At 36.7% G+C, this 21,854-nt stretch overlaps 2 protein-coding genes across 5 annotated transcripts; one reads left to right on the plus strand and one right to left on the minus strand.

The window, feature by feature from the left end:
• Positions 1-2,816: 2,816 nt before the first annotated feature.
• On the plus strand, positions 2,817-10,649 carry Sf3b5 (splicing factor 3b subunit 5). Of its 2 annotated transcripts, XM_067093850.1 has the most exons (4): positions 2,870-2,971; positions 7,259-7,344; positions 7,730-7,812; positions 10,377-10,649. In XM_067093850.1, exons 3-4 carry the CDS (start codon positions 7,749-7,751, stop codon positions 10,568-10,570), a joined length of 258 nt encoding a protein of 85 aa, XP_066949951.1. In that variant the 5' UTR covers positions 2,870-2,971; positions 7,259-7,344; positions 7,730-7,748; the 3' UTR covers positions 10,571-10,649. The 2 variants fall into 2 exon arrangements, with proteins under 2 accessions (XP_066949950.1, XP_066949951.1); XM_067093849.1 differs by lacking the exon at positions 7,259-7,344 and having other exon boundaries at positions 2,817-2,971.
• A 23-nt stretch (positions 10,650-10,672) lies between these two features.
• Positions 10,673-21,766, minus strand: LOC136832618 (microfibril-associated glycoprotein 4-like). Of its 3 annotated transcripts, XM_067093846.1 has the most exons (9): positions 21,579-21,766; positions 21,249-21,463; positions 17,101-17,307; positions 15,524-15,591; positions 15,140-15,231; positions 14,817-15,003; positions 14,578-14,703; positions 11,914-12,020; positions 10,673-11,802 (listed from the first exon to the last, which is right to left on the minus strand). In XM_067093846.1, the coding sequence occupies exons 3-9, from the start codon at positions 17,288-17,290 to the stop codon at positions 11,433-11,435; spliced, it is 1,140 nt and encodes a 379-aa protein (XP_066949947.1). In that variant the 5' UTR covers positions 17,291-17,307; positions 21,249-21,463; positions 21,579-21,766; the 3' UTR covers positions 10,673-11,432. The 3 variants fall into 3 exon arrangements, with proteins under 3 accessions (XP_066949947.1, XP_066949946.1, XP_066949948.1); XM_067093845.1 differs by lacking the exons at positions 21,249-21,463; positions 21,579-21,766 and adding an exon at positions 17,669-18,102; XM_067093847.1 differs by lacking the exons at positions 21,249-21,463; positions 21,579-21,766 and adding an exon at positions 17,492-17,536.
• Positions 21,767-21,854: the final 88 nt, after the last annotated feature.

Consider the following 21,854-nt stretch of genomic DNA (forward strand, 5'->3'; position numbering starts at 1 on the left):
TTATTTTTTTTATAATTCCATTAAATCACATAGTGCCAGAATTGCAATTTATGTGGAGGTCAAGAACCTGAAAGGCCTGGGTTGTTTGTTAGCATTTGAAGATCCAGGAGGATGCTGTATGAGTTGGAGACCAATAGCCAGGTTCCTTGAACAGTAGAAATACAGGGTAAATTACCTTTTTGTACATTACTTTATTATTCATGTGAGATGTAGATGTCTGTCTCGAGAAAATGAATGAAGTGACACTCTCCATCTGCCACTGGTAAAACTTTAATGCTGCAACTATTAGCCCCAGCGAGTACAAACCTATCTATTTGTATGTAATATTCTTCAAATGTGACTGATGTAAACTGAAACTATATAACCAAAACAATACGCTTTCAGTGACGGGTAGTAATTTCAACTTTTCTTAGTCTTGCTGTCCAATCTTTCAAAATATTACCTCAGTGCAACTGTGGTGTTTTCTCCCAGTTCCACTTCTAGATCCTTATATTCACTATCCATTATTGTTGGATCTCTTCATCTTGCCATCCAACCACTCCAATTCCCTCTTTTCACTGCTTTAAGCTCTGAATTTGTCTCAGTGCTTGGCCTGACAGCTTGAATTTCATAAATTCTTCAAGAAGTGATGAATGTCCCTCATAAGACAACAGGAGAGTCCCTGTTGCTTGCAACTGATTACTAGACAGTAACAAAAGTATGCAGTTGCAAAGTCTTGCTTAAGATTTGACAAAGATTCCCAGCGAAAAATGAAGTGAGGATAAACCCAATAATGGCCAACCTCTAGCATGCACAATTGCCTAACAGGACATGCATTCCACTGGTCCATATTAAGAGGTTGGTGCTAAAAGAGAGAGTCTTCAACATAAGGTCCAGTAAGGAACCTTAAAGAAGGTTAATCAATTGAATTTTCCTGCTACTGTGGAGCCTCGTAGAGGGTTAGTGCAGTTGGTGCACCTCGCACAGTGCACTGTAGGCATTACTTAAGTTTCTTTGAAGCATCCCTTCACCTAGCTGCATCCCCTTTCATTCCTTTTACTGTACCTCCATTCATATTCTCTATCTCCCATCTTACTTTCCACCCTCTGGTAATATTGCTTCACAGTGCAACTGCAAGGTTTTCCTCTTGTTACGCCTTTAAAACCTTTTTACTCAATTTCCCTTTCAACATGGAATGACCTCAAAGGTCCCAGTGCTGGGCCTTTGTCCTAAATTTTATATTCCATTCCATTCTGATACTGTGAAGAGGAGTATTAATACCACCTGGTTACCACTGCCCAACGTGGCCAAAGAATTATCAATGGCTTGGAATTCTAATGCACTGTATTCCATGGCAGAGGAATGCTTAGTAGAGGGTTGTGAATTCCTTTTGGGGAAAAAATGCCCCCTAAATGGAGGATCCCGAAGCAGGGTAGTGCCATCAGTGCACCTCATGGGTTACACTGTAGGCGTTACTAAAGGTTCTTGGCAGCGTCCCTTTGGCCCCTAGCTGCAACCCCTTTCATTCCTATTACTGAACCTCCATTCATATCTTTTTTCCATCTTGCTATCCACCCCCTCCTAACAATTATTTCATAGTGCAACTGCGAGGTTTTCCTCCTGTTTCACCTTTCAAACCTACCTACTCTAAATTTCCTTTCCAGCACTGAATGACCTCAGGCCCCAGTGCTTGGCCTAAACTGGATTCCAACCCCAAATGAAGGAGAGCCTATCTCTAGAGAACAACAGCAACCACATACATCAGCTCATTCTCTCTTATAGCCTGCAACCACGTAGTAGTAGCAGCATGACCTATGTACCCTAGGAAGGTCAGGTATATTGTAACCTAAGGCAAAGTGCCTAGTGAAGAGTTGTAAACCCTATAGTTTGAGGAAATGCCCGCTAAATGGTAGGTGAGCTTCCTGACATGTGGCTAAGGATAATCAGTTTGTCACTCCTGGAGAATGCTGGGAAAATAAGCATTCTCACCAATATCTGTGGTGTGAAAGTAATGGCTGGAAGCACGGGGCTTGCAGTCCCAAACAATGTATTAAGATGTAAAGATCAGAAATGTTGATTATGAATCTTGCTGTTTATGGCTGCTAACATAGGAATACTGTATATGATGGGAACATTAAACCATCTCTCCTCTGTTGAAATGAAGTGTGGATGTTGAGTGCAAATAAAAAAAGGAAGCAAAAATGATAATTTTTTTTTTACATAGTACAGTATATGCAGCATAAGGAGATTTGAAAGAATGAGACTGAGATATATGGAGGTATGCAAAAGGGTTCTCGTATGTGGAATGATGTATCATTGTTTTGAGATGGATCAGTCATGTGGAAAGAATGGAGGATGATTGGTTGGAGAAAAGATAATACACCTCGGAAGTGTTAGGAGAAGGATGTAATGAAAACCTATAACAGGTGTGAAAGAGGTACTAGAAAGAAGGGAGCGCAGTGAATTGGTAACATATGGAAGGGTGATTTGGTATGTTGCTAATGACCCTTATCTGTACCCAGATAAAGCAGTTAACGTTGCGGAAGGTTTCTGCACAAGATCATATACAAATATATATATATATATATATATATATATATATATATATATATATATATATATATATATATATATATATATATATATATATATATATATATATATATACACACACACACACACACACTGACCTCATAGACAGGGAAAAATTGCACTCTACCGCGTTCGAGCAGCCATAAATCATTGTTAAGGAAGGAAAAAAGTATAAAAAAAAATAACATAATCAAAAGGCTGAAACAGAAGTCTGATTACAGACCGCATAAAGAAATTGACAGAAAGACATAAATATGTCAAGAGAAGACTCCACACAAAGTAGTAAAAGAGAGGTGGGCCGTTACAAAACTTACATAGTCTTCAGTTTAATAAGTTTATCACAGCATTGGCTGAATGCTACGGAACTGCATCTGAAGTGTTTCTTTACTTGTAATACCTGGTAAGTTTTCTAAGTTCTTTCTTTTGCCAAACGGAACAGTTTAATAATTTTATGAGATATTAATTTATTAAATATATGAAATGTACTTTTTTGTGCTTTACGTAATTTTGACCATTATCCTTTAAGGTACCATTGGCAAGCTGGTGCAAACAGATTGATTTCTGTCTGCCTCCTTTGTCTTGTAATTGCTTCGTTTCCTTTTACATCCTTTATCTTACAATTATTACAGTGAACAAATTTTTTGGGAGGAGGGGCCCGGGTGGGTCCTGGTAGAGGGAAACCAAAAATTAATAAGCTGTAGTCGCAAACACAGGCTATAGTTTACTGACAGCTCTACGAACAAGAGCGTTTGTTGTTATAAGGCTAACTTAACCAAAACAACATTAATCCCTTAGGGAGGTAGGGTTAGTGCCGCCAGGTAGGCTTTACTTAAGGTTCTTTGCAGTATCCCTTCGGCCCCTAGCCACAACCTCTTTCGTTTTTTACTGTGCCTATGTTCGTATTCTCTTCCATTACTTTCCACCCTCTCCTAACAATTGTTTCTTAGTGTAACTGCAAGGTTTAGCTCTTGGTACATCTTTAAAATTTATATGTTAAATTTCCTTCCAGCAGTGAGTGATCTCGTATGCCCCAGTGCTCGATTTGGCCCAAATTTTACAATCCATTCCATTCCAAAAAACAGTTTTTACCTGGGAAACTGGTTTTAGCGCACAGCTTAGGTGGCCAAGGCTGTGGTGTAGGTTCTGACAGGCAACTAGGACAAATACAAACAAGACAAACTTTTCCTGTAGTGCCAGATCCTGACCTAACCAGATGTAACCAACCTAACCTAACATAGGGCAGTGTGCCCCAACCTGGCCGGGGGCTTTGCCCCTGGACCCAGAAAGCATGGGGTCGTAGGGTCGCGGAACTACTTACCTTGGCGGAGTTATTGTAGCGCGGGCAGAAGGTGTTACGCGGCCTGGCAACCGAAACTGTAAACTACCCCTGGTTTTTTCTACACTTTTAGGGCTTCTGATATTGGCAGTGCATTTGTTTGTTGTTGGCCAAATGGAATGTACCTTCGCCGTGTTTAGTACTGGGCCGGGTGGGGGGGTGGTACCCATACGTTAACAAGTTATTGCACTTGCCAGACGGGATATGAGCCGTTCGAAACAGACATACCAGTGCTCTGTCTCATGAAGATCACATATGGAAACCCCTTGTTGGATGGACTTCAGGGGTTAATTACAGGTTAATTACATTTGTGCTACAAAAATTGAAGGTAAATCTATAATCAGCAACCAAAAAACTGTAGAAAAAGTCAAGTTAGAAGGAAATTGCCGCCGCGGAGCTACTTCTTAGATCTACCTGACAGCTACTTGGATGCATCATAATTTAACCTTCCTAATCACACATTAATTAGAGCACCTGGTCTTGTATGACTGGTGTGGAAGATGATTAGCCACTCTCCTTTCCTGGTCTAATCTGTCTTAAGAGTGCTGTAAATTAGCCTAGCGCATTCTAACTCTGCCTAACCTTAGGTGCTGGCTACTTGACCCCCAACCAAACGTAACATAGAATGCCATGAATTGCTTGAAATGCAGGGATGCATCTCAACCTAATTCTCCTTTGGTAAATTTTTAAAATGAAACCAAAATTACATTCCAGAGTTGAAAATCTTACCAAACCTACTTAACCCCTCCTTCCTCCCCAATCTTTCTGGTCCATACTTGACCCCCCTCCCCAGTCTGTCAAGAAGTAGGCTGTTAATTAAGGTAAAAAAAGAATACAACCTAATCTTACTGCCCTTGGGCACCAAGTTCTAATTGGCTGACGGGAACAAGCACTGATATTTGTATCATAGAGTTTACCTTATGTGTAGTATTGTTAGTTCACTGAGAAAACCATACAGCCTCCAAAATTAAACTAAAATGGTCTTAAGCAATTTTAGCATAGAGCACTAAGTTTTTCATTACTGAAATGGAGCTTTTCTGTTAGTTTTCTAAAAATCTAATGAGCTTGATATAATTTGAATATACAGTTGTCTTCCATTTCAGTATGATCTGCAACATAACTGTGTATAATATTACTCCATTATGTCTATTCTTTTATCATTAACATCATGTAGTAGAATATCTCATTTTAGTGCCAAATAGTTGATTATTTATTAATCTTGCCTTTTAAGTAAAGTCCGTCAGTGATGGCAAGATTAAAACATTTGAACTTGGGAGGCTAAAATTAATGACTCTCTCTTCTTCACTTTTGCTTGAAGGCAAGAGTATTGATTATAACGATAATCTGTTTTGCCTACAAATGAGATGTACTTTGTAGTGTTAATGATAAAAATAAACACATTGGTGCATTAGCAAACGCTGAATTATATTGCAGAAGATCATGAAGAAGATGATAGACAACTGTGCATCTAAAACAGTGTCAAAATCATAATTTTTTTTTTTCAAATTAGCAGAAAAATTACATTTAAGTAATGGAAAATATGGTTTTATAAGTTTTATTTTTTAAGCCATTTTAGGTTTCTTATGAATGTGGTAATGGTAACATTTAAGCCTGTAAGATATGGCCTAATTAATATGCTGTTTGGCTGTTTGGATAAATTAAAAAATATCTTTTTCTTATATGTACCATATCATTGGCAATGTATGTATGTATGTATGTATTCACATAGGTATTGGTAGGAATGACTTCTTTTGTTTACATGTGTGTCATGATATGGAGGAGAGTTTTGAGTGGTATTATTCTGATCTGCTTTCCTCTGTGTATATTTTTTATATTACTACAGTTACTATTAACTCCTTTTGGAATGCTGATGAGGTAGACAACAAATGAGTTTTTCCAGATATATACAGTACCTAGCCAGGTAGGGTTAGGTCAGGGTAGGTGTTTGATTGTACTTGATTGTAGGGTTAAAAGTAACCTGTTTTTTATTTTATTAATTTTTTCTTAATCTGAGGTACCCATCAGCATCCCCTTTCATGATGTTTTGCTATTTTTCTGGCTGTAGTAGTCAAGAATAGGGCTCAACATGCATAGATTAGATTAGACTTATGTGTGCCTAATCTAATTGGATCCAAAGCTTTAAGCTAGATTGTTTAGATTGTCATAGGCCAGGTAACTCAGTAAAACTGGTAAGAGCAGCAAGTTCCTTGCACTAATGAGGGTGCTATTTAATTTAGTCGCCCAATATCCTATCCTAATCTTTAATCAAACCCATCCCGAAGCCCTTGTTCTGCTTGAGCTAATTTATTTCTAGGGTGTTTTTTACCTGTCCCAAGACCATTATACAGTAATGTTCACTGTTGATAAATCTCTCAATTGCCAGGAAGTTTTTGTCTTGTCCAGTTTTTCTGTTAACCATAGCTTATTCTGTGTTGACTGCGTAGGCTAGGGTAGCCAGGAAATTTGTTGGGTGTTACCATAGCCCTAGCTATTTAGGGTGAAATCATTGTAGCTTGGGTTTTATGTACTCTTAAATTGGTGTATGGGTCTGTCTGTGGTCAAGTCCTTACCTCTGTAAGGCGAGGTTAGGTTGGTTTGAGGTAAATAACATCTGTACTTACTTCAAGCCTTCCTGTATTTTATTTAAATTATTTCACAAAGTGCACTTATTATTTATTTTTGTATCTATTTTTATATCCCCAACTTAAATAGCTTTTCTTCTATATAGCTTTTTTAGAAAAATAGATATCCTACAGAAACTATAAATTTTGCTTGTTTATGCATGTCACCATTTGCTAAAGAATATTTCTAGGGAAGGTATGGTTCCCCGGCCAGAGCACTCTGCCTTATGTTAGGTTAGGGAGATTTCAAGCAAGAGTCCAAAGTCATGTGCTCTACTGGGTTGCTTCCTTCATACTGAGCAGGTATCTTGGTTTTTTCTCCAGAGTGATTACCTTCCTCTTGTCTTTTCAATAGAAGCGGGAGATTAGTAAACATGATGGGATCAAAAAACAATAAAAAATGCGTCAATATAATTTGTTTACAGTTTTTTTTGTGAGATTGAAAGCTTAGTAAAGTTAGTGCTGTGGATTATTGCAACTGCCCATCATTGGGAGGGTATCATACTACATTTTGAAACTGCAAGAACAGATCGAAATTTGAAGATTTCTACTGAATGCATATCTCTGCCCTAATGATGTAACTTGAAAAAAAAAGAGGTAAGTTCTATGATTTTGAGCAGAGAACTTTGTATTTTTTATTGTGACATGATTCTTAGTAGAGTATAAGTAATTAGACTACATATAGCTTAATATTAAATGTTTCGAGATGTAAACAATTAATTTATAACAGGTGCATCATTGGCAACCATTGTGACAGAAGAATACGTTGGGTGTGTTTTTTTTGTCTCTAGTTATGGAAGAATTAAGATTCACCAGGCAAGTAGGTTACTCTGAGATGTATAGGTATGCTTACTATTGTTGATTAGTATGTATAATTTTATGAACTTTTATCTGTCAATTCACTCCATTTTTAAAGTACTGAATTTGGGTTTGGACCAATTTTGATTAGTTTCTTGAGAACATTTTTGCCAAATAAAAAATAATAGATTTGCAGCAAGAAACAAAACCAGCTGTGTTCACAACACACAAAAATTGTCAGTAAAGTGATGTAGATGCTAAGGGATATATTACCATATAGTTTTGTTTTAAATTTTAATTTATTGATATTTTTGATAGTTTAACAATGACAGACTGTTTATTGGAAATGTTATTGTTTTCCCTTTATACATTTTTGCAATTACAGTTTATGTATTTTCTGCAGGCTTTAATTGAAGACTACAATGGGTGACCGGTACAACATTCACTCCCAGCTTGAACACTTGCAGTCAAAATATATTGGAACAGGTAGGGAAAATTAAATAGATTGGTTATTTTAAATCTTAGGAAACACATTCCTATTGTCATTTCCTTCTGAGAAAGTCAAGGATATACAGTATTGGGTATTAAATGATATTTAAGTAGTATTGCATAATATTATAGACCAGAATCAAGTTTGACCTTTAATACAGTATTTTAAGAAATGTATATGTAAATGGAAAACTGCCCTTAAACTTATTACATCACTTTTCCTGTAAGTTCATTACTTGGCCATCTAAATAGCTTTCCTCTTGACTTTATATTTGTTAAGCATGTCAATGAAGGGTGTGGATTATTACCAGAAACTTGCAGTCAGTAGATCTTTGAAGACTTACTTGATAAGTCGTCCAGGTGATTTCTCAGGTTTTTCCATCCTGCTCCATTCAAAATTGACAGGAAAGATGTGCTCATGTGTCTCTTAGGTCTTAAAAAAATATGTCCTTACCACCAAGTGTGCTATACCTTACTGTTGCCAACCCTTCATCTCTTCATTGTCCAGTGTTCAAGGACAATAGAGCTTCTAAGTATATGTATGTAAAGTTCTGGTGTCGTCAGCCTAATTCAGACAACCTAACAGTCGACCAAGCTAAATCTGGCAAATTGTAGATGCCTTACGGGCTGCTCTATGAGCAAGAGCCCGTGCTGGCATAAGGCCAGCTTAATCGAAAACAACAAAGAGATGCCTCTCCACCATCTCCTACTTGAGAAGTACCTGTACCTCTGGCAACTTTCTGGAGATTTCTCATAACCTTGGAATGGGCAGGCAATCTCTCATTAGTATCTTCATTTGTTCCTACATGGATGCAAACCATTACTATATTAGGAGCATCCATCAGTGCAAGCTGGGAATGTCACTGAGTTTGATAACAAAGTAGTTAACTGGTGGTTAAGAGGTGTGAGGAGGGGTAACACCCCTCATTTGTCTACCGACAGTAGCCACTTTTCCTTCACCTGTTGAGCAGTGAGGACATGCTTCCAGCTTTCTTCCTATATGCTTGTTGAATTGGATGATTATCTTCCACCCTTCTTATCTTTGCAGTTGCATTGAATTCTTTTTGTGCTTTTTGATAGTATTTGTCACTGATCTAGTTTTCATTCTTTATGAAAAAGAAACATGACCACTGCTGTGGCGGGGAACTTGGGCTCCCCTCTGGTTGCTTCTTGTTCACTTTATTGGTAGACATAAGTATAGCTTTTTATGAATAAAAACTGTATTACAGTTTTGTTTTCTACAGGCCAGTATCACTGCAGTACATTTCCTATTACAACTTAAAGTTGCAGACTGCCACAAAAAATCTTCCTAATGCCCATAGAGTAAAAATACAGTAGTCCCTTTTTATACAGTGCATGCAGAAGCACAGAAAAATATCAAGACATACTGTACTTAATTTCTATAAAATAATAAATATCTCTTCAGACTCTATAGAATGCAATCAGTCCTAATTAATACACAAATTTATTAGCACAGTTGAGCAAACAATTAAATGTTTGCAATTTTTAAGAGAGAGAGGACAGAATGAAAGATTTTAAAAGTTGAAAGGAGATAGAGTTATACTGAATTTTTGCTTGCTTTCATTTCATTGTTTTTTAACAATCCTTAATTCCAGTATAATTGGTTACAGTTAATATACAAAGTGGTTAGATGTAGAAGAAAGAAAACATCTCTTAAAGATAGGAGAGATTAAATAACTTTCATTTTGTTTCAGGAAAACCTCCTCCTAAATTAGAGATGTCCTATATCATCTCTAAACTGATAGCAGTAGGGTACTAACCAAAGCATGATTAACCATAGATAATATGGCAACCTTATGTTATTTGAGATACTCAAGGAACTGCCTTTTGTTATTTAAGATACTTAGAAAACAAGTTTTCTGTCATAGCTTGAAAAAAAAATTAATTTTAAAAGGTTATCCCAGTGGCATTGTGCTGTAGCCATATATATGGATAACTGGTAAGTGGCCCGTAAACAGTTTGAAATAATACAAATATAGATGAATTTAAGGGGATTAAGGATCTTACTCGGCTAGATGTATATAAACCCTGCCTTAGAAGGAAGTTAAATGTTTACAGTGGGAAAGATGCCGCCCAGTGATGCCACAGACACCTTCTAGTGTTTTTACTAGTTACAGACTACCTTAAGATACCCCGAAAACATTGTCCATTTGGCACTTACTTTAGTGATAGTTGAACACACTTACTGTTGCTGTCTACCTTTGACTGCTCTACTGTGATGTTCATAACAGCTACAAGCTTTGTTGATATTTGCACAGTATTTCAATGGCGTAGATTGTTTCAAAAACTATTATAGTTAATTAACACCAAGACCAAAAGAGCTCAGAGTGCAAGGACCTTCGTATCATGTTCAGGTATTCAGGTCCCATTGCCTTCATTGATGAAGTTCTGTTTTTCATTCTACTATGGTAATGACTGCCATCAACATTTATATAGATACCTTCTAAATTTTGACGATACCTGCTGTTTTGACATTTGTATTTGGAATTTGGTTATATGCTTTTTGTATAATAATTGGTATCGTATTGCTTTCTTTTTAGGCCATGCTGACACAGCTCAGTTTGAATGGTGCGTCAACCAGCAGCGTGATACTTACGCATCATACATGGGTCATTTTGATATGTTAAATATGATTGCACTTGCTGAGAATGAGACCAAAGCTCGTGTTCGGTTTAACATGATGGAGAAGATGGTGCAGCCTTGTGGACCACCTCCTGAGAAAAATGAGGATTAGCTGTATGTTTATTGTGTATCTTTTAAGTTTAATGCTTTTTGGATAAGGAAAATAAAGATTAATTAGTAACTAATATAAAGACTTTAAAAAATCACCCTAGTATTTACTGTAATAACTTTTTATTTTGTTTTGCCGATTTATTTTTTGGAGGCCTTCTTGTCAACCCTCACTCATGCAAGTTTAATAATACAACTGGTTTGTTCAAAATGAGTAGTATGTGAACTGAGACGAAAGTACACTTGTAATGACATGGGTGAATTGACAATATCATTCCAATTACACTTGGAATGATATTGTCAAACTACATGTATTAATGACTGAGTTATTCTGAGACTAAAGTACGCTTGTAATGACATGGGTGAATTGACAATATCATTCCAATTACACTTGGAATGATATTGTCAGACTACATGTATTAATGATTGAGTTATTCTATCTTCATTTAGAAAAGATTTCCAACAATGCTATTTTATTTATATTTTAATTTTTAATATGCAAAATGGGGTCCTACCAATGGATTTTATATAAATCATTTGCAGTAATGCTCATGACCAATGTAATTTCATTACACTACTGTACTTTCCAGTTTGTGGTACATGAGTAGAAACTGCTCTGTTTGAATCCTGTTGGGCTTGACTACAGTTACTCGACATGTATATTAGGTTTGATTTGATAGTTATACGTCTTCATCCCAGATAGCTTACAGTGAGTCATCCAAGTACGTTAAAAGTGCCAAAGACTTGTAACTACAGCAACCACTGTGGATGAATGGTGGGCTAATACTGGGCAAATGATTTCAAGCCTATCTATTATGTATTAGGAACTTAGTGCTCTTCTTCAAGAGAATGGTTCCATTATGAAATTAGTCAAATCCAAGAGAATTCAAAATCCACCAGGGACTGGTATCAGAACGTCCATCATGCTGAGTAATATTGTACTCTTCATCTACTCCTCCAGCTTCTGGATCTGCAAAGGATATTTCATCGTCAAAATTCCACCTGAAGTCATAATCTAGAGAGTAATCTGTCTCTTCATCTCTATGAATGTCTTCGTCTAAAGACGGCAATGAACTATCCGTGGTTACAACCCCATGATCGTCTATTTTGGGAGGCGCTGTTGGAATGATCCCTTCCTTGTCATTTCTCTGCCGGCGTATTTTCATTTCCACTGTAGTTAAAACGAAAACATTTTCACGGTCCTTCCACCAGCGGATGTTTGAGCTGCTGGTCTCCCTGTAGAGGTTATCTAATTTAGAAAATCTGCAAACCTCATACTGTACAGTTCAGTTATTGCAACATAGCTTTGGCATCTTTATGTACTCTTACAGTTGGAGAAAACCCTACCTTTTAGGCTTTGTAGGATATACACCATTAGGATGCGCTGCATAACAAGCATGAAACCACCAACCACCTTCCTTTTCTTGCGCACAGCTTTTATTTCTGGATAAGTCCTGTAAAAATGACATCTTCATTAATTCTAGAATTTTATAATGTATTTCAGCCTTTACACTGATAAATTATTGTGGAGTTTATGATCCTCTTCATTGAGAATGTTGTGATGGTTCTACCTGCTTGAAATGTTATAATTTCTCTTTACTCAAGTTCTAATGGAAAGTACATGTTAAGGTTTTTTGAAGGTTATCACATCTATGGCAGTGGAATTTCAAAAAATCATCTTTTTATTTAGGTTAGTCTTAGCAAATTTAAGCCATATTAAACTTCTAGATTACCAAATATAAATCACCAGTTATTAAACCATTAAACCAAGTAGGAATGTTAACTAACATTTTTTCACTCTTGTTTTTCTTTTTAGCTGTGAAAGGAAAACAGAATCTTGTGGATTCATAATTCTAAAGTACAGTACAAGTATTTTAAACTTTCGTTATTTACACAGTTATTTAGCACTGAGTCACACATCAAAAACTTACATCCACCTAGCCAAATATACTCGAGAGACTATGAAACTCTAGTCTGTGAAAAGAAAAATGATGTAAATGAACCATTTCAGAATTTGTAAAACTTTTGTCAAAACTATGATATAAAATTTATAAAAATTTCCATTTTAATGAAATACAGACATTTTCTAAAAACCTGGCCAATGCTGTAATGAAATACTGTATAGAATATCTGTAAATGCCCTCCAAAAATGTAAATTTTTATAGTGCATGGTACAGTAATAAAAAAAAGTTAAGCTCATAAAAATGAGAAAATTTCATGTTACTGCAGTACAGTATTTTTCTTATTAATATTTTCACCACAGCACCAAGGTCAATCAGACATGCTATTTAATGCTACTATGATCAGTTTAACAAGATCAGTAAGTTCTGTCTGTACACTCGTGGTTCGCCCAAAAGATTCGCTCTTGCTGTATAAGGAAGGGGAAGATTGGAGCAAGTCTTGTAGGTAGGTAAGTAGTGTCATCAGTGTACCTCACATGGTGCACTGTAGGCATTACTACAGGGTGTTTGCAGAGTGCCTTTGGCCCCCCTAGCTGCACCACTTTTTAGTCTTATTTTAACTCCATTTTCACTTTGGGCACGCTGTCCACCCTCTCTAACTATTAGTTCTTAGTGCACCTTTGAGGCTTTCTCTGAGTTGCACCTTTAGAATCTTGTAAAGTGCTTTATCTCAATTATTTTTTGGATTTCTTAATCTTGCTGTTCAACCACTCCAACTCCCTCTTTACGTTGTCTCAAGTGCTGAATGGCTGAAAGTGCCCCATTGTTTGGCTTGACAGCCTAAATTTCAAAAATCAGTCAAACTTGGAGTAAGGTAAAATTTAAAGAAATTGGACAGCCAGGTATAATGAGGGGAAAGGGAACAGATAACACTGCAAAATAAAAAATTAAAAGAATATGGAAGGACACAAGGGCCTGGCACAAATGATAAAACCACTTAATGGGAAAAAAAATCATAGTTGGGAGACACTTCACAGCTTAATAATATAAACAATGAAACTGTCTTTGAATGAAGCAATCTTTGGTAATGTGGTGGCCAAATTACATAACCCACAGGTAACGGGTTCAAATTCCTAGCCTAAGATGAACTGGACTTTACACTTATTGTTAAGTTCATGAGTTTTATCTGGAAAATTCATTCCTTCTACAGGTAGCCTACCAAAAACCATGATGATGAATGTAACTGGTGAGTAAAGAACACCCACAAGTTGAAATCTGGTAAGCTGAGACACAGCAAAGTTCAAATATACAAAGAATAGACTACTGTACTCCTAATTGCATTAGCATTTGAGGTGGCTATTCTATTATCAGCACATACTGACTGTATAAGAATACTTAACTGGTCATATTAATTCAAATAATGTGAATTTATATACGGTAATGGGCAATACTGTAACATAACTGGAATTGGAATACTATATAGAATTTAAGCCCAAGGGAACTATGAGTTCATTCAGCACTGAAAGGGAAACTGACAGTAAAGGTTTGAAAGGTGTAACAAGGAAAACCTCAAAGTTGCACTGTGAACAATTGTTAGAGAGGGTGGAAAGTCGGGTAGAAGAATATGAACGGAGGTACAGAAAAAGGAATGAGGTTGCAGCTAGGGACTGAAGGGATCCTGAAAAGAACCGTAAGTAGTACGTGGTGCACTGACGGCACTTGGGGTGTAACATTACTTCCATTAAAAGTATCAACTGTAATAGTGAACCTGTGAAAGCTTCACTGATCAACATTTATTCTATGCAATTTTTTATTGGGAGTCATTGTTAATGAGCTATAGGTGCGTCCCTTGGTTAGACACTACCCAAAATAATCTCACTTTCCAATATCAAAGTACACTATATTCATAAAAATTACTGTTCTGTTATAGGTAAACATAACTATTAGTCTCCAGAAATTTGAAACATCCCTTCTATTGTTACTGCTGAATTCAAGGAATTGGTATGCAAATAATAACATCTTTATTCTCTATTGCAATACAGATATTGAGATGATGTGACGTTACCTGTTAATACAAGTTCTCATTTATTCTACTTATTAAAAAACTTACCAGGTCCTTATCTAATGTTGAGAATCGTCTTCCAGAATGGAATAAAGATAGTGCATCTCCTGCATTCCCAGAATAGTTGGACACTCGCAAACGATAGCCGTCTGATTCTGGGCCAACACTTACCATCTGTTTACAGAAGGATAAACATAAGGATGTCACCAGAATTTAATACAGTATTGTAATATGCTAGAAAATTATACAGAAGTACATGAACTGTTGTACCTGAGAACTGAACTCACCTTATAAGTGGCGTGTTTTGGTCCCTGTTCATAGTCTACCATATCAATTCTCAATTCATGAGGCCAACTGTAAGTCAGCTGATGAAGTGCTTCCAGACCAAGCCAGAATTCTCCATACAAATCACCAAAGCCACCTTTATAGTCGAACCAAGTTCGGTTGAAATCTTCGTGTGTTTCAACTGGAACCCTAAAACAAAACCAAGCAACCTAATTTTAATTGTCTAGACTTACATGATATTTTGTCATTATTTGCACAACTCATCATGATTACTTTTACACTAAGGGGGAAAATGCTCTGAAAAGAAATTCAAGCATTATTCTACCTTCTCTGAATGACTGTCCAGCCACCGCCATCAGTTTCCATATCACAGTAAACTTTGAAAGTGAATGGGAATAAAGAGTACACTCCACTGGCCTGTAAATAAACAAGTGAAATTTTGTGGTAATAAGAGCCTGGTCAAGCTAAAATAATATGCATATAACTTAATTGGTGCACTTCATTATAACTACACATAACTATGCAGTACACATTAACCAGTGGTACTGGTAAGGCAATTCCAAAAATTTCTCGAAGTTCCCTTTCATTGATTGAAACAGTCATATGCTTAAAAAAATAGTTTTAACTTATCTTGACTTTTTGCAAACCTATTTAGGATGAAACACTAGCAAGCTACTTGAGTGGGATGTGGTATGCATCCAATGTTTACCCTGATTCCAGCTTCTCTCAGTGTAGAGCAGTCGTGAACGACAGGTACACCCACATTCACAGGATCCTCTGTCAAGAACAACATACATTGTTAACTTAACATTTTAAAAGAACTTTGCATTTAGAAATGTTTGGATCTAAGCACATATGCAGTTCATTTGTGGACATCTCAAAAAGTAGTCGATGAGGCTGTTCACACTTTATATACCACTCAATGTCCATATTTTCTACAACTTGGATAAATTTGGAAGAAGTCTCTGAAAAAAATGTATACAGTGCATGACAGCTTCTCACACACCTTCCAGACAGTTTAGATGTTACTGGAAGTAGTCATCAGTGCGGAAAACTTAATAGAACAACTGCAGTTATTGTTCCTGTATTATTAAGGGAACAACAAAGACACTTAAAAGCTCCTATCTGTCTTTACTTTGTTGTACTGTACTATCCTACAAAGAAAATATGGAGGATTATAAAAAGAAAGTATTGGGATTAATAGCATTAAATTGTTTTACACATTTCACAACATGCATAAGAAGCCGACGAGGCATGCTGGGAACTAATATATATATATATATATATATATATATATATATATATATATATATATATATATATATATATATATATATATATATATATATATATATATATATATATATATATATATATATATATATATATATATATATATATATATATATATGAAAATAATAAAAAACTATTTCGTTGAAACCATACAAAAGAAAGATGCTGGAATCTGCTATCATCAATGTGAACCTGTCAGGAGGACATTGGAAATCGGACGCCATCAACACCTTAATCCTCAAATTATTTTATTATTTTCATTATTACTCTACCTTACTGTATATACATACAATGATGTTGGTTAGTAGTCAGTATATATAAATTTATAGCTCCACCGCAATTGAAATTTCATTTTTTACTCGTTAGTTTTCCAGATATACAATCATGTTGGTTTGTAGTCAGTATATATAAACTGGTAAGATTGAAATTTCATTTTTTACTCGTTAGTTTTTCAACTACATATAGGCAATATTAAACTGGTAGCAGTTTTGGATAATCCGTAGTCTGGGAATTACGTTTTGTGAAGAAATAAGAACTGTATAGGAGACACGATTTTTTTCCACCATGAATAAAGTATAATAAATTTCTTTTTCCAAGACTAATTATGTTGTTAGGATTTATGCCAATTATTGCATATACATGGTATATGGAATAATTATAAATAATTATAAATTTATTTGAACAGTTCCTACTCTTGTGGAAGATAGCGTGAAACCATCCCTAAACACTCCATGTGTAATATCGATGCCACCCTAAGTCAAAATGCAAAATATTTATGGGTATTACAAGAGGGACCGACACTGGAAGGACCCTAGATTCATAATGTAAAATATTTATGGGTATTACAAGAGGGAAGACACTAGAACTCATACTATAATTATACTCGGTGATATTTTGCTGGAATGCAAAAGAAGTGTGACTGTGAGAGGATGAATCAGACATACGATAGTCTATTTTCATTAAGATTATATAGAACCATACAAAAGTTCTCACCTTTCTTTTGGCTCCTCAGAATCAAGTCTGTGATGGTTTTAAGCTCTTCCAAAATGGCTACATTATGAGAATCAGCTTCGTTTGCGGCTGCACCTTCAAAGTTATTCCTGGGGCGAGGACCCACACAGGACACAAAGGAAACAAACCCTAGGAGGATCATTAGCCCACAATAATTTCCAACCGATGCCATTTTCCTGCCGTCTGCACCTGAAATTTCAGAGAACAACTTGATTAGAATGATGATAATACAGTACTTTTTAACACAGTGGCTAAAAGAGCCATTAAAAAAAATACCCCAAAATGGGGCAGTATATGACATATTCATTCAACTTTTTAGAAATACAGTACAGCAAATTAGGTATTTTAACATGAAAACAAAATGTTACACTACTTCAGACGTTCCCGGCCTGGACAGATGCGCTTAGCGGTTATAAAACCCCCTTGGGTATAAATTATTCACCGGGTAAAGTGAAAAACGTCACGTGTGTTTAAGCGACAAAACCTCATATATATATATGTGTGTGTGTGTGTATTTAAGTAACAAAACTTCATATGTATAACCACTAACCTCAACTACGGCCAACTTGTGCCAGACAAGACAACTAACGTGATGCCCAAGCGTCTAGTCGTTACTCAACGTTTATCATAACGGATTAAATGAGAGCGCAACCGTACGTCTGCCAGAACTGGCCTCCTGGCTAGGCGGTGGAGTGGATCCTTATAAAACACGTAGAGGTTGTTAAAATCAACACACACACATACATACACATTCATAAATTATATATCCAAGCGTGCACTGGTTATCAATTACAACAATGTACTGTAGGTTCTCTCTCTCGAGAAAATACTTCGAAAAATAAGACAACGAATTCTCACTTAATTTTATCTTTTAATAAACCAGTCAAAACAACAGAGAGAGAGAGAGAGAGAGAGAGAGAGAGAGAGAGAGAGAGAGAGAGAGAGAGAGAGAAGGGGGTGTGCATTAAATAAGGTCCGTTTCCTAGACTGTTGCCAGGCTGCAGAATTTGACGAGATCCTTCATGCAGATTAGATGTCTGATATCTTGTTCTTTCTGCGATGTAAACAACTCGAATGATTTATTTAAATTTACATGATTCAACTTGAAAGCTCCTGTAAGATCGTTTAACTTGTGGCCATGATTGTTATGTGGTCATTTTATTTAATTACTTAAACTTAGATATATTCTACTTTATACTTTATTACAAATAAAAAATAAATAAGTATTAGTGAGCGCACACAAACATGCAGAAACCTAAATGCAAACGAAAAGGAAATCCTTTTTAAGGGGAAAGACACTTGCTACATACAACCAAAGAATAAATAGAAAAAAAGTCTTGACGCTTCACTCCACTTCGGGTGGAATGCTTACTTGACTAGATAAGACCCTTACAGCTATATACATAAGGACGCTTTTCCAAAACGCCCAGTCGTCTACTGAGTTAAATGAGAGAATTGGAGCTATTCTTTGTGATGTTCAACACGTGAGAGGTTGACTCTTAGCAAGGCAGACACGGAAGTACACGCTAAACTGTATCTAGCAATTCAACTCGGCGTAAAATATAATAATAAACACAAAAAATAACTTATCTCCATATAGAGGTATTCCTTAGTCATTACACTCATAAATTGACAATAAAGAAAATACTGGTCAAAGTCACCGATGAACCTCGTGAAGAGTAATTATTATTATTATTATTATTATTATTAAGTTCCATTCACAGCGTACTAAGGTTCTCCACCAACGATTTATACAGCAATGAAGAGTGAAACTCAAGAAAAGGCAAAGTTGAAGAATTTGAACTGATGATTGAGAAGTAGGAAGAGTCCAGTTAGGAAGGATGAATTACAAATACAGAAAGCCACGCAGCTGAGAAGAAGGGTTTGAAGGACGCTAAAAAGATGCTCGTCAAGGACCACCAAAACATCTGTGCTCAACCGTTCTTCATTTTCGGGCCATCCTGTATGTTGCCAAACCATCCCTACTCCCCTCTTTGAAAAATTAAGAAATTGTTTTGGGCAGAGCCAACCGGAGATCATAAATAAAAAGTGTGATTAAAACTAAGCCTTGATATTATACACTGATTACCAACTTCCTTTCACCACCTAGAAACCATGGAAAATAATAACTCTGGGACACTCGGCGTGGAGAAGGGCATACAGCTGGTACCCACATTCCAAAGCAATGGCCGAGAACCAAGTTGTAAGTCTACACTTTTGTCACTATATGCATTTTTTTTATTGATGGGGAGACATCGGAATGTGTTAAGACTCAAGGTTTTAAGTGAGTCCCCGTGAAATGATGGTGTTAACCTCATGCCCCATACCCTGTTCTGCAACTTCCACAATCATCTTGATACTAAGTACTTAATTAAGTGGTTAGGTCCACTGAGGCACAATGGGTTTCATGGTTTGTGCCCAACTGCCTGTCGCTGCCTAGGAGCTGAAACTGGACCATTTCACTTGATAGGTCAGAGGGCTATCAATAATGCTTTTAAGACCATTGGGGTGCTCCAGGCCCCTTTACCTAGTTAAGACCCAGGGCGCAAGATAAGGTTGGGATGAATTTATTTATTACATTTTATTGATTTATGGGGCTCTATGTCAATTTAGGTGGAGGGGGAAGGAGAGTCCCTCTTGGCCAGGATGCCAACCTGCAGGGGCGTTCCTAGACATTTTGGGGCCCAAGGGGCACAGTCCCATTTGGGGCCCCTCTTATGGAGTGGGAGGTGAGTGAAGCAAGCCACAGCAGCTGGGAATGGGGAAGGCTGTAAGCCCCCCCGAGGAAATTTTCAGAATATGAGCAATTGTGGGATTATTTTAAAGGCACTTGTAAATGCAAATTTCAGAAATTTTATTTCTTAAAACTAGGTGTGCATTGAATAATACAAGATCCACTGAATTCATTGAATCATTTGAATGTGTGTTATCTGCGCAAATGGGGTCATTATGGGGGCCTTCAGAGGATAATTAGGACCCCTATAAGCAGTAATCAATTGCCTTAAATCGGCCCAGCCCTTACCCCAATCAACGTTACCCACCCTCCTCCGATCTGTATGAGGAGGTCTATAATGGGCTCTATGACTGGAAGCGGGCCCCTGAAGAGCCCAATTTCTTTTACATAACATTTTTGTTATATTTTTGTTCACAAAATTGGAAATTGGGGCCCTTTAGTGGACCCCAAACTTTTGGGTCCAAATATAAATGGGGGCCTTGACCATTTTGGGCAACCCCACTTTGGGCCCGGGGGGTGATTTCGAACAGCGGCCCCCCCACCTCAGGAATGCTACTGCCTACCTGAGTCCTAGGCTTAGACATATCCCTACATCTCTTTGACTTTTATGATACCCTAAATATGGTTGGGGGGGGGAGAATCCTGCTGTCCTAAGTTAGGTTAGTTGGGGAAAATTAGGTTAGGATGTGTCCATACAATAATGTCACATTTTCATGCTCTAAAACATTTTTTAGTGATTGTTACTATTGATATTCATGAATAATAGTGTTTCAACTGATCATGTTGTGACTTACGGATTTTTAATTTGCTGCCTGCTGTATTGCATTTGGATTTTATTCCCTCTCCCTCAAACCCAGAAACTTCAGTGTCTCACTAGGTTCCTCTAATAATTATTGGGTGGCTCATCAGGGGAAGGAAAAATCACTGAAATGGGTGTTTTGCATCAAACAGGGTAAATATAACCAGTCATAAAAATATAATGTTCCTGTATATTAATACGCATTGAATCACCGTAGTATTAACAGCTTATGCATTTCTGACCATTCATTATAGTGCAATCCACTTGTTTTCGGTTTTCTTCACAAACATGTGGGTTTTCCGTATTAATTTACAGCTACTGGTACCTTGGGATTAAGTAAGATAAAATGGAGACTAGCACCAAAAGCAAATGGTAAAAATTGCATAAAACGGGAAATAAGCAATTGGAAATGGAAGTCTTGGTTTTACTTTAAAGCATTAGGCCCTATCGCATTTTCGACTTTAATTAATGAGCAATTTGAATGTTTCTGACCAAACTTACCACACCAAATTAACATAACCTAGGGTACCAGCTTTACCCTAGTCACAGGCCCTGGGCATGATATTAGCTTAGTTTGAAAACATTCCATGAACTTACCTTAATCTGAATGTGAACTAGGCCATCACTATGATTATAGTCCTTGTGTTTCACACATTATTTCTTTTCCGACTCAAAAACCAGGCTTTTTCACTGCGGTCCACAAGTTGTGGGATATAAGGTAAAGGTGGGTTCAACTATCTCTTAAAAGTACTCACTTGCCTAAACGAATGTCAGTCATTCGCCCAAAACTTACGAAAATTACATTTTCAACTCTAAAATGCAACAATGATTTTAATTAAGATAATACAGAGAGCTTAGCTTTATTATAAATGTATAGCATTTTTCGTAAAAAAAATAATGGTTGGAACTAGGCTAAGCCTGGACTACCTGAATGAGATCATTCAGCTTCTTTTCCACGTCCTTCCTAACTATCAATAGCCAATTCCCTTAGAAAACCTGGTATTCGGAACGCCACATAATTTTCAACCAATAAATTGCATTCAAGAAAATACCAGGCTAGTATCTGCCGGTATTCAACGAACTTAAAACGCGAGATTGTCCTTCAACTCAAATAACTTCAAGAGACACAATGTTAATGAGGAACAGTTCCTTTTGGTAATTTAATAAATGTGAGACTCGCGTCTGTTTTGTTAGAGTAACACC

Source organism: Macrobrachium rosenbergii, chromosome 50 (genome assembly GCF_040412425.1).
Source record: "Macrobrachium rosenbergii isolate ZJJX-2024 chromosome 50, ASM4041242v1, whole genome shotgun sequence".
NCBI classification, from domain to species: domain Eukaryota; kingdom Metazoa; phylum Arthropoda; class Malacostraca; order Decapoda; family Palaemonidae; genus Macrobrachium; species Macrobrachium rosenbergii.